The sequence below is a fragment of the Prinia subflava genome, chromosome Z, assembly GCF_021018805.1.
Source record: "Prinia subflava isolate CZ2003 ecotype Zambia chromosome Z, Cam_Psub_1.2, whole genome shotgun sequence".
NCBI classification, from domain to species: Eukaryota; Metazoa; Chordata; class Aves; order Passeriformes; family Cisticolidae; genus Prinia; species Prinia subflava.
The window spans coordinates 64,626,703-64,638,472 of record NC_086283.1 but is presented as its reverse complement, the minus strand read 5'-3'; the positions used below and the strand labels follow the sequence as shown (position 1 = coordinate 64,638,472).

General features: G+C 40.4%; 1 protein-coding gene across 2 annotated transcripts; it reads right to left on the bottom strand.

Moving 5' to 3' along the window:
- Positions 1-806: 806 nt before the first annotated feature.
- INIP (INTS3 and NABP interacting protein) lies at positions 807-11,770 on the bottom strand. 2 transcript variants are annotated; one of them, XM_063422820.1, is made up of 6 exons: positions 11,503-11,770; positions 11,141-11,247; positions 10,527-10,613; positions 4,935-5,037; positions 2,379-2,469; positions 807-1,466 (listed from the first exon to the last, which is right to left on the bottom strand). In XM_063422820.1, the coding sequence occupies exons 3-6, from the start codon at positions 10,549-10,551 to the stop codon at positions 1,371-1,373; spliced, it is 315 nt and encodes a 104-aa protein (XP_063278890.1). In that variant the 5' UTR covers positions 10,552-10,613; positions 11,141-11,247; positions 11,503-11,770; the 3' UTR covers positions 807-1,370. The 2 variants fall into 2 exon arrangements, with proteins under 2 accessions (XP_063278890.1, XP_063278889.1); XM_063422819.1 differs by having other exon boundaries at positions 11,596-11,769.

Here is an 11,770-nt window from a genome sequence, read left to right as displayed (position 1 = left end):
TGAATAGTTCTTGTTAAAACTGCACGTCTTTAAGCTCTATGGGGCTGGGTCCAGAAGATTCTCCTTCCTGAAAATGTCTCAGTACGCTCCAGTTTCTGCAGAGGTCTGTACTCAGCTAAGGTATATGAAAGCAGTGGCATTTTCCTCATACCTGCACCCATCTCTTGGTAATTGTTCTGTATTCGTGACTACTGCAAATATTAACAGTGAAATATGAACAGATAGTTCAGCAGTGCTCACTGGGCACTTCAGGCAATTCCCCACAAACAGAAACAGAATACCCCGCATGTTCCTAAGGAAACGCCAACTACAACCCTGTAAACTTCATGGGACAGCTAAGCTTCTGCAAAGGACAGAGCTGCTTCAAATGGGTACCAGTTTAACAGATGCTTTCTGATTTACTGTTCTCACTTAAGTTGCCCTGTTCTTTTCTGTTTTCTAGAATTTGCCTCCATAGGCAAAGCAATCAATGTAGTAGCGTAACTGTGTAAGCAAAGCTGTGGAGATATAAGAAAATTTGTGCAAGAACAATTTTTCACTCCAAACTCCTTTACCCTGGTAACGCAATCAAAGTTCCAAAATAATTTACCTCAAGATCAACAGATTTTCTTCCAGCAGGAATCTGGAATTGTTTACCACAGATAAATACACCAAGGAAAAAAGTGAACAAAAATGAGTTTTGAAAAAGGCATGACTAGAAAAATTTGACCTTTTAAATGGAATTGTCTTTGCAGAACACTTTACATCTGAAATGTCCAGAGAACTTCTGACTTTTTATTTTGTCTGTAAAAAGACTGTTAGAAACATTTGCTTTTTTCCCACTTTAATCATTTTTGTATTTCACAAAACAAGGTGAGAGGCAGGCATACTGTAAGTCAGGACTTGAGACAAGTTGATGCTACAAACAGTACACTAGAAATGTTCCTGCACAGGAGAGGGTGGGGGAGGAAGACTGGCTGATGTGTTTGAGAAATTCGTGTCTGTTTTGATAGATAGAAATAATTTTCATTATTCATTACAAAAATCATACCTGTACATAAAAAAAAGAAACACAAATGCTGACAGATTGTGCATCTCTTGGTGACTCTGGTTTGGACATTTATTTAAAGGAAGCACTGAAACAGGGAAGAGCAAACCCCGTGCACTTCAAGAAAAGTCTTGCATTTGACTTTGACCCGACACAGGAACAGAAATATAGGATAAAAAATTTCCAACACTACTTCTCCATAACTAGAGCTCACACTCCTGAATGGTATTCCCAAAACCCCCCAAAAATGTAGGTTTTAAGATACACAAAGAAATTAAAAGGTCAGATAGCTCCTGCTATGGACAAAAATCAGATCTTGAATTTCTGAGACAAACAACATTCCTCACTCTGCCTCAAGTCGAGGTAAGACAGGAAGAATAAGATTTCCAAATGCAGAGTCTTGAGTTATGAAGTATCCTGAGGAGTGTGCATGTGCGTGCTGGAAAGAGAAAAGCATTTGTTAAAGCATAATTCTCTGCAGCACTGACATGATTTAAGATTTCATGATTTCTGCTGCACTAATTATTTATTTCTCCCAGTTTGCTCCTTGATTCTAGTAAGTTAAATTCAAACCCAGCATTTTAGATCAGCCACATCAGCACAGGGCCCATCAAGATCCATCCAACTAACTTGGACATTCTCTGCTGCTCTTTTCAGCAAACACTATGGAGGTGGGGCAAACCAACTCCTGATTGCTCTTCTTCGCCTAGACCCCATGTTTCCTCTTCCCCTCCCTTCCATAACCAGCTTACAAGTCTTGGTTTAAGACAGCTGCTACATGGAGTGCCACCAGACACACTCCCAAACGTGGGACACCAGGATTCTGCTCATGTGATATAGACGTATGGTTGTTCACCTGAGGAAGGCAGCTGCCGTATGGCTCAGGAATTTCACCTTTGTGAAATCCTACATGCCCTTTCACAGTTCAAAGGCTGGACTCCAGCAAGTTAGATGTCCTGCATATTCCTTCCCTCCCTCCACCACTGGGGAAGAGCCCTGCTGATCTCAAATTTAGCCTGAGCCTGCAGCGTGCCCTTGGAGTGATCCAGGCTAACTGGCACAGTGCGCTGCAACAGCAGGGCCAGCAGGCCGAGGGGAGCTCTCTGAGCCCCGTCTGAGATACGAACTGGAGGGAGTGATACAGAGAGATGGCTGTGGGGCTCGGTGGAGTTCTCCATGCCCAAGGACAGGTTTAATCATAACAAAACAGACTTCCCTTATGACAAATACAGAAATGTGAGATACCTAATCTCTAAAAGGGGCTTTTCAATATCTCTAGGGGCAGGGCTGCCCTCTTAAGGGATGCACATCTAAAACAGAGCCAAGCTGAACTCTGACTGCACCAGCTCACCTGCAGTGCAGCCTTCTGCTGTGCTGCAATGTGCTGTTGCTCAGCATGATCACGGAAATCCTTATTCAGAGGTGATCTTGCAAGTGCAATGCTGCAAGAAAGAACAAGATGGTATGACACAGACCACAGCCAAAACATGTGTTCTTGCCATTCCAGCCACGGATAACAGGACTCCCTGAGCTCTCATTTCACTTGTGGCTTGACAATTGTCAGTTACTGTTAGGAATTACTATTTGTAAATATAAGAGATAAAAGGGTATATGGAGTGACCACAGCTATCATTTGACCTATCATAAACAATTACTACCCCGCTAAACCTGAAGTCTATTGTGGATTTTGCCCATGGGTTGAGACAATGAAACCACTGGGGTGCAGTGTTAGACAACGCAGGGAATTTCCAAAGCAGCTCTTACCACTGCTCAGTCACCGAGTTACTGTTCTGAACAACTGTGACAAACAGAAGCACTAACAAGAGCTCTGCAGACCTCAGTATACGAACAGGTCTTTGGTGGCAGGGGGAAGAGCAGTTCACTACCTATGATAAAGGAGCTTCCTATTGATGTTAACTGAAATAATGATCTCTTGGTAACAGCTTGGAGTACCTAAAACTGATTTAGCTTATCTACCTCAATGCAGCATAGGCATTTCAAACTAAAATTTACTGACGATTTTCCTTATCTTTTATACCTTAGAGCTTATCTGCCTTCTTAAACCAAAAAGAAGACATAAAAAGCCCCCAACTCTATATAAGTAACATGGAAATCAGGTGAGGGTTTCCATTAGAACTGTATCGCAGGACAATTCTCAGCTACCTCTGAAATTGTCACTGGAGGCTGCTGCTGAAAACCCTGCTCTTACCCATCACAGAGAAAGAAGTACACATAACAAGGATTCCAAGCAAATTATCAACTGAATTTTATTAGCAGTTTCAATGTCAACAGTTGATTTAGTAAATCAGTTTTTGAGAAGCAGCCATGGTCATGGAAAGACCTCCAGCCTAAATGCATAACATAAGCTAAACAATTCAAGAAAATTTTTGCTTATGGTAAGTATTAAGGTAAGTTCACTGCTGGAAAATTCATTTTAAACACAGTATTTTAAGTGTTTTTGGAGGTATTTAAATTGTATTTAATCTGTACCCTCTAACTTTTCAATATGATTTCTGTAGACACGCTTAAGGCTCCACCATAAGGTGACATTTTTCAAAAGAGGTCATCTGTTCTTGGACAGGATTTTCACATACCAAGGCCAGAAATCAATTAACTCGTTCACCCTTACATTCTCCCTGCCACTGTTATGCATTGAGCTCTTTGGGTCAAGTTTGCACAATTTTTATGGTTGCAATTCTGACAACTCTGTGGTCCAAGACCTTTGGCACAAAAGGTCAAAAAACTGTCAGCTTCTCAAAAATCACACATAAGCCCACCATGCCAAGGCAGAGAGTCTGATTGCTGCATAGTAGGTTCCACCCATGTCCACCTTAAAAACTAGAAAATTCTAATTCTTCTCGCTAGAATACAGTGTTATATTTTCTTAAAGAAATAAGAGAGTACAAAGCACTCCCTGAAGTTCTGTCAGACTTATATGAAGCACAGAAACACTGTTGCTAGGAGTCAGGAGTTGTACACAACAGTATATTCTGATTTTCTTTCCAACAATTTTGCTCAAAAAATAACCACATGCAGTTATTAATAATAATTTCTTACCTCACTCAGAAGTCTACATCAGGCAATTTCAAGTATTCTGCATGTTTTTTGACATTATGAAGGAATTAAAAGTGCCGTGGAATCTCTTTGAAAAAAAGACATGGGCAGCTCTCAGACTGTAGTCAGAGTATTTGACTCTTGTACAGGTGCTGTGAGTTACACTGTCTAGAATGTGGCACTGCATTCACTCCATACTAACCCCAAAGTTTAAAGATCTCAATTTCTCCACATAAATTATTGTGTGATTTTCTAGTTACTGATTTATGACAAAAATCTGATCTTCTTGTCTTGAATGGGAGAAATCCTAGTAACAGCCCTTCAATTCAGATTAGATTATTACACTTTATGATGTAGAATCATCCCTAAAACACAGCACCTTTTACAGGATTAGCTGCTGTAACATGAACTGGTTTTGTCTTGCACACAGGGAGTTTCAAGAATAACTCACTCCTGCTCCAATTGTTTTTTTTTCTAAGCACAAGGAATCCTGGGCCTAATGGTCTGCTACTTCCATTCCCCAGAGCATTTCAGCTTAATAATTAAGTGTTTTCTCCATGTCTGCTTCCTGATTTTTCTTTATGGTAGACTTTAATACACTTGAGTAAACATAACTGCTTCTCTGATTCTCAAATGGCAATTATATAAGCCAAAATTCATGCTGTGTAAACAATTTTAAATATTAATATGTTCCTAAAGAGCAATTGCCTTGTTATTAACTCTGCCTTGTTATTAAGGATGGTCAGAAAACACTTGTGTTAAGTATTTATATAAGTTTACAGTTCACTAGCTGTTTGGCTTTTTTCCTTGATGTAATCAGTGATGTCCAAACATGTCTAAGAACATAAAATACCTGGCTCCAGGGTGATTTGTGGAAGACTGGTTTTGCATAAGTAATTTTCTCTTCTCCTTGTCTAGTTCTGCCAGGATTGCAACCCTATTTTTATTCTGGAAACCTGGTGAGAATGACAGAAAAATATTAGAGATATTTATTGACTTCTGTGGCCCAGCCCTAATCCTGTGGAATCAGAAGTCCCTGTAGAAAATTACTCTAAGATGAATACACTGATCTTCAAAGCTTGGTACCCATTTGAAAAGACTATTATTAAATAGGCTTCATTTTTCAGCATGCAATAGCTTCCATAAGCTATCATGCATATTAATACATTTTAAATAGAGGCTTTAACTCAAGTCACCCCTTCCCAAGCCAGCTCTGGAGCTACAATCAAGATTTATGATCAAACAGCTACCTTCCAAAAAAAAAAGAAGTAAACTTACCAGGTTCTAAATTTAGAATGTAGTCACTGAATGTTCAACTGAACAATAACAATGGAGTAATATATGCATGGGGCTTAATTTCTCATGTCAGCGAACTCAAATTGTAACACAGCATTATATATATAACAGGTAAGAATGAGCAAATCACTAAGCTTGCACATGTGTTTATACAAACATCTTTCATTCAATCTATGCAGGAAAGTTTAAATGTACTGTGTCCTATACAAATTACCCTTATTCTGAGTATGAGCAAATGCTGGAATAAAGAAGCAAAATTAAACTATTAAACTGTCTGTACACAATGTAAAAATGTGGCCTCCACTTGCTTTCATCATTCTTCCAAAGAGACCCAGAATACTAGAGACATGGTCAGGAAGTAGTGTGACTTGAGAGAATTTCAAAAACTCCCAAATAGCTGCTATCTTTGTATTTTTCAGAGTTTCCTTCTAAATGCAAGCATGGCAAAACTCCTGTATCTACAAAGGACTCATAATAAAGGATCTCACTGCAGCCCTCAAACAAACCAGATGCATGAGTCCCTGCTGCCCAGTACGCCTGAACAGAACAGCTGAGGACAGCAGCTCCAGAGCCGACTCTTACACACCTCTCTGCCACCCAGGACACTCCTCGTGTCAGAAATACACACTTTTTGAATCTCTGATTTGCTGCTGTTCTACAAACAACAAGCTGTGACAACATCATAAAAAGAAAAAATAGCAGTAAAAGTCAAGTTCTCCTTTATTTTCTCCACACAAAAAGTCCAAGATTCCCACTGGAAATTGCTGTGTGCAGTGCTCCTGCCGGGAGAACTGTCTTAGACAGCACTAAAACATTGCAGCCCACAGCCAATAGGAAGGCCTTACATGGTAACTCTTAAAGATAGTATTAGCATGTCAAGGTAAAATGATTTATTTTCAGTAGCTGCACTCAAAGTTCATCCTCTTTGACAGACCTTGTCCTGATGCTCAGTTACATAATCCAGTATTCCTTTCATCTGCATGGCTTAATGAAGGAGACAATTACCAGAGAGAAACCTTCAACTCCAAATAACAATTTGTACAAAAATCTGTAATGCCTTGCTATCACTTTGTCTTCTTTTTCTTCTACCATGCCCAACATACACACCCATAAACTTCAGTGTCTCAAAAGTTCTCAAAAGGAGCTCAGTCTTTTGATTATATTGTACTATGGTTTTATGTAAGATCAGCCACAAAAATTTCAGCATTTGCTAATGAGATTTTCAGTTACATTTCACTAACTGGTACTTTTCTGTCCACTAATCTCTCCTTCCTATGTGGCATTAGCTCCACTTTAACTCTGTTTAACGAGTGTACTGATTCAGGCCTTTGATTCTTCTCTGCTCTTCAGGTATTGTACACTATCTTCTTTTTTTTTTTTTAAGACCTTGTACTTGCAACAAATCTGAAACCTTAAAACACAGCTGACACACAAAGGCTAACAAATCTTGCCAACAAGCTAGGATTCAGTACTTCTGAGCTGTAGCCAGCCCAGACTCTACTGTCTTGTAAATTCTGGAGGCAATGTGCGGATAGGATGACTGAAACATCTCTTACAGGGTCTGATCTAAAACAACTGTGTTTGTATGCTCATTCTACAAAATTTTAATCCCAAAACTTTATACTTGACATACTACACAGCACCCTTCTAACACTGCTTGCTTATCCTGTAGTGCACAAATTTAAAGGCATCCTTGGAATTCAGAAGATATTATGATTAAGGAAAGAAAAAGGATACCATTTTTAATGTAAGTTTTGTGATCTAAAAAACCAAAGATTAAATATGCTTAAATTTATCATGAAGCAGATGGCATGATTCAGAAAAGCCTGACATATTTTAAATGCTGTTTTTAAACAGTGATCAGAAACTGTAGAAGGTTGTGTCTTCTATTTTGAGTCTTGTTACAGTACCTTGTGCAAGAAACTCTAGAGGTATTCAGAAGAAACCCAAGTATTGTTTCTTTACCTCTGCTAAGAGCTTTCTGATGTGGTTTTTGATTTATTGTTTCTTAGTTGGGTTTTTCTAAAGCAGTATTTTGCACTAGAATTCCGACAGTGACCATTAGCAACCTGCTGTGTTGAAAAAGTTGTTTAAGAGAATTTGATATTGGTAAGGTGAAAAAAGCCTTTCCAAACAAAGTGGAGGAGCACTTTCAAAGTATACATGTTAGTACTCCTCAGCTGAGCAATATGATGTTCCTGCAGGTTAACCTCTTCAATGTGCAAAGTAAAGCCTGTTCATTTAAAGGTTAACAATGGAGGGAGTGGAACATAAAAAATCCGTTTTACAGAGAAATTCTGGTACCCTTAGAAAATAATTAACTATATCTGGCAATACATAAGCAAAACTTTAATTTAGATTCTTCCCAGTCATGGAACCCAAAATGCTTTCAAGAAGTCCAGCTTGAAACTCCTACTGAAGTTTCCCACTTCAATTATAAATAAGAGTAGTCTTTCATCTGCAGATTTGTCCATTCTGCTCTCTAGTAGTAAAAATGCGGACATGCAAAAATCAAAAGCCGTCCTTAGAACAGACCAGATTCTCATCTGTGAAAGTGAATGCAGATTTTCAGACACAGGAACTTCCTAGTAGAGCTTTAAATTTAGACTTCCCTTCACTGGGCTGAGTTGCACTAATATGTAGAGTTTGAACAGTTCAAATATTGCAGTTTATTAATATTTTTCTCTGCTTTGCTGACATGAGTCCTGACATAAAATGACCTGTTCAAGGCAGCTAAATAGATTAATGGCAGTGTCAGATGTCAAACTGAGCACCTAGATCCTCAGATTACTCCCTAATGTAGCAGATTCGGGACATGTAAAATTTAAACCTTTCTGACACCTCTATTTCTGTCATCAAACCTTGTATCTGTGCAGGACTGGACAGATTACTTGCACGTATTTTCTGCACATGAAAAGCAGAAAGCCAGAGAAAGCTGAAACCTTGCTGAGTGATACTGGCAGCTTTAAGAGCTCATAGCAAGCCTCTCTCTTTCACCTAATCTCAACATCTTATCCACCACCCTATCTAACTGTTACCTGTTAGTTCCTCTAACTAATCCTTCATGGCAACCAACAGATTACCTTCATCTATTTCTAATTTTTGCTTTTCACTGATTATCTTTTCCGTGATCTGTTTCCTTGATTTGTTGTTTTTAATTCACAGCACATTTAAGTTTTTTCCTAGATGCACTATTTATCATTTGTCCATAGTTGTGTAACAGCACTAAATAGCCCTCCTTTTTCCAAGATACACTTTTACTCAGAAAATGTTTTCAAAGCTGTATGTCAGCTCACAGTTCTGAACATTGAAAGACACTGCATTTTGCCCTGCCTGCTCCATTCAGAAAGGATTTAAAGCAGTTTCTTCACTGAAGTGCATGTTTCTGTACATGGCAGCATTCATCAAGTGAGGCAGCATGCTCTTAAAAAGCAGAATCTAAAGACATTATTAAACACACACCACTTGCGAAAAAAATTAAGTAATTCTACTTTGATGTTCTCTTTTGCTTATGATGACTGGCATCTCAAAACAACATCTAATAGTCTGCTGCATGCCAATACTCTCAGTAACAATTTACATCTGGATATGCTTTCATATACTTTGTGTGACAATGAAACAAAAGGTGTACTGGTTATTCAGTAAATGAAGTTGAATTACTTAAAAATACATTAGTATTTAGGCTGTGCCTGCATACATAGTTGAATATAGGTAATTGAGTTTTATGGCTGCAAAGTTCTCAAGTACTGTGCTTACACACAAATCAGACTCAGATGGGGAAGAGCAAAATGTGCAGATAATGACATAATTCAACGCAGAACAGCACAATCTTCCTTTTCAGATTCAGTGAACAGAGTGCCAATCTAGCTGCTATGACTGTGCTATGACTGTGCCTCCACATACTTTTAGGCCAAAAGCACAAACAACTTTCAGGATATAAAGAGACTCTAGAATTTCCACAGCCTGAAACTTAGAATTCTGTTCATATTTCAAGAGCTTCTTCTTCCACCATACCAGAACTCTTTATTTCTGCCTGAAGCAGAATCTGTATTTTTTCCACCTCTGGGGCCCAAAAGGAGAATTCTAATTCTCTTGAGCAGTTACATTTCTCTCATGTCAGAGAGATTCCTCTAGGAGGACTCACATATAATAGTTAATTCAGTTACACACAATGCATGCTCTGGCCTTGCTGCACACAAGCAAAGGGATTACCTCACAAAATCCCTATAAGCATTCCAGAAACTACCTCCTTTTCAACAAGGAGCAAGTAAAATCTGTGGTTTGGACCCACACAGGCCATATGATTCTCCCTGAAGCATCATCCAGCACCACCCAGGTTTGCAGGACTGCATGAGGTAGACACAAACGTATCTGCAAAAAGTCTCCACTAGCTAGGAAACTGAACCCAGAAATTATTTCTCATAACCATGTAAGGGAAGAGCCATACCTGAGAAGCTTTTTCCTCAGCTCTTCCATGTAAGAAAAGCCTCAGAGTTCCTCTAAAGTTTCCAAAAAACACCTCTAGAGGGCGATTTAAGAGCCTCCTTCAAATTTATTGGTGACACCCTCAGCCCCCTCTAAAGCACAGGCAGCGCCTGGATAGATGGACCATTTCTAAGATTTTTATTATTCTAAGGATTCAATTGAGATGCACCTTGGTATAAAGGAACATTTCATTGCAGTTACCATTACGGTTTTAAATGGCTTTTTCTCCTAGGCCTGGCCACTTGCTGCCTGTGCCAGACACTACTGTCTGGGTCTTGTTTTTCCCAACATGACATGGAACATATTTGATTTCTGGCTGTTCTCTGATGTTGAGTGCAATAGCTGCAAGTCATGCTCAATACCAAGTAAGTGTCCAAGTAAGTTTCAGGAAATTATCACTGTACCACAGTCATGATAGGTACTTCCTAGCCCCAAGTGCAACATTATGCTCAGTAATTCAGAGCTTCCCAGCCATCAGTGGTCTTTTTCAACCATTAAATGTGTGTGTACCTTGTCCTGTGAGAGAACTGCTGCCATTCTGATGCTTTCAGCCCTATTTTTTTTTCCTTTCTTCATCTTTCCATAAAAATGCACTTACAGTTATGGTGACTTCATTGATATTTTGCACAGTTTCTTCCCCTGAATACTTAAGATTATAACCTACCTTGTCCTGAAGGATTTGCTGCCATCCTTCAATTTTCAACCCTTGTTTTATTAGCTGGAGTTCAAATCTTTTAACCCCCACAAATATCTGCAAAACAGGCACAATGTAAGATAAACACACTCCCTTAAAAGAAGAGCTTGGAATGCAATCTGTTAGAGACTTCATGAATATGACAACTGTTAGAAAGCACATGCCGAACACAGCATGTGTGTTGCTTAAAATGTATTACACAGTTTATATTGTTCTGACTGAAACTTTTGGTTTGAAATACCAAGGGTTGTGATTAGTCTTTTTTTTCAGATTCTAGTAATTTCCATTAGTACAAGTAGTAGTAATTTCTTCTAATTTCTATTCTAGTAAAAATAATGTATATATTTAGAGTCATACGCCCATTTTCCCAACTGAACTTCTTCCTGACACGGTACGTCAGACTACACTTAAGAATCACATTAAACCTTTGTAGTTATTAAAATCTGAAGCCCAGTTTAGACTCTAACTCAAGAAAAACTGATTGTCTGAGGAGAGGCAATTTAAATGCCAGATACAAGGCCAGGCAAAGTCGGTGCAGCTGTGGCAAAACAAAACAGGAGGCTTGTTCCTCGGTCATACGTCACCTCGGACCACCATCAACATCTGTTTCCATCAAGGTGCCAGGCTGTAAGTGCAGTGGCGAAAAGCTCCGGCTCAGCCAGGAGCAGCCGAGGGATGGGAACGCTGAATCCTGCAGGAAACATGAACCAAAAGTTAGTCACACTTCCACAGGAGACCGGGTCATTGCTACGCCCTGGACCTGTGTGTCCCTGAGCAGCAACGCTCATTAATAACTCAATGACAGTATTAATTAAGCGCAGTGGCAGCAGTTGGGACGGGTTTCTCCAAGAGCCATGGATGGCCTGACCCACTCCCGCCGCTGCCTGCCTGGCCCCCCCACGCCTCGGGAATGGGCTCTCCCGCCCGCTTTTTCCCTCCCGCTCACAATGGACGGATGGCCTCCCGGGCTCTCCTGTACCCGGCGGCGTGCTCCGCCTCAGCCCGGCCGGCCTGGCTCGGGCTCCTGCCCGCCACCCACCTGCCCGAGGGCGCGGGGCGCCGGCTGCTTCTCCCCGCTCGCCCTTCCCGCAGCGCGGCCACGCCGCCTCCGCCCCTGCTCGTGACGCTCGCACGGCGCGACGGCGCCCGCCCCTTCCCTCACACTGCCCACGCCCTCCCCTCGCACTGCCGGAGCCTCCCCTCACACTGTCCGC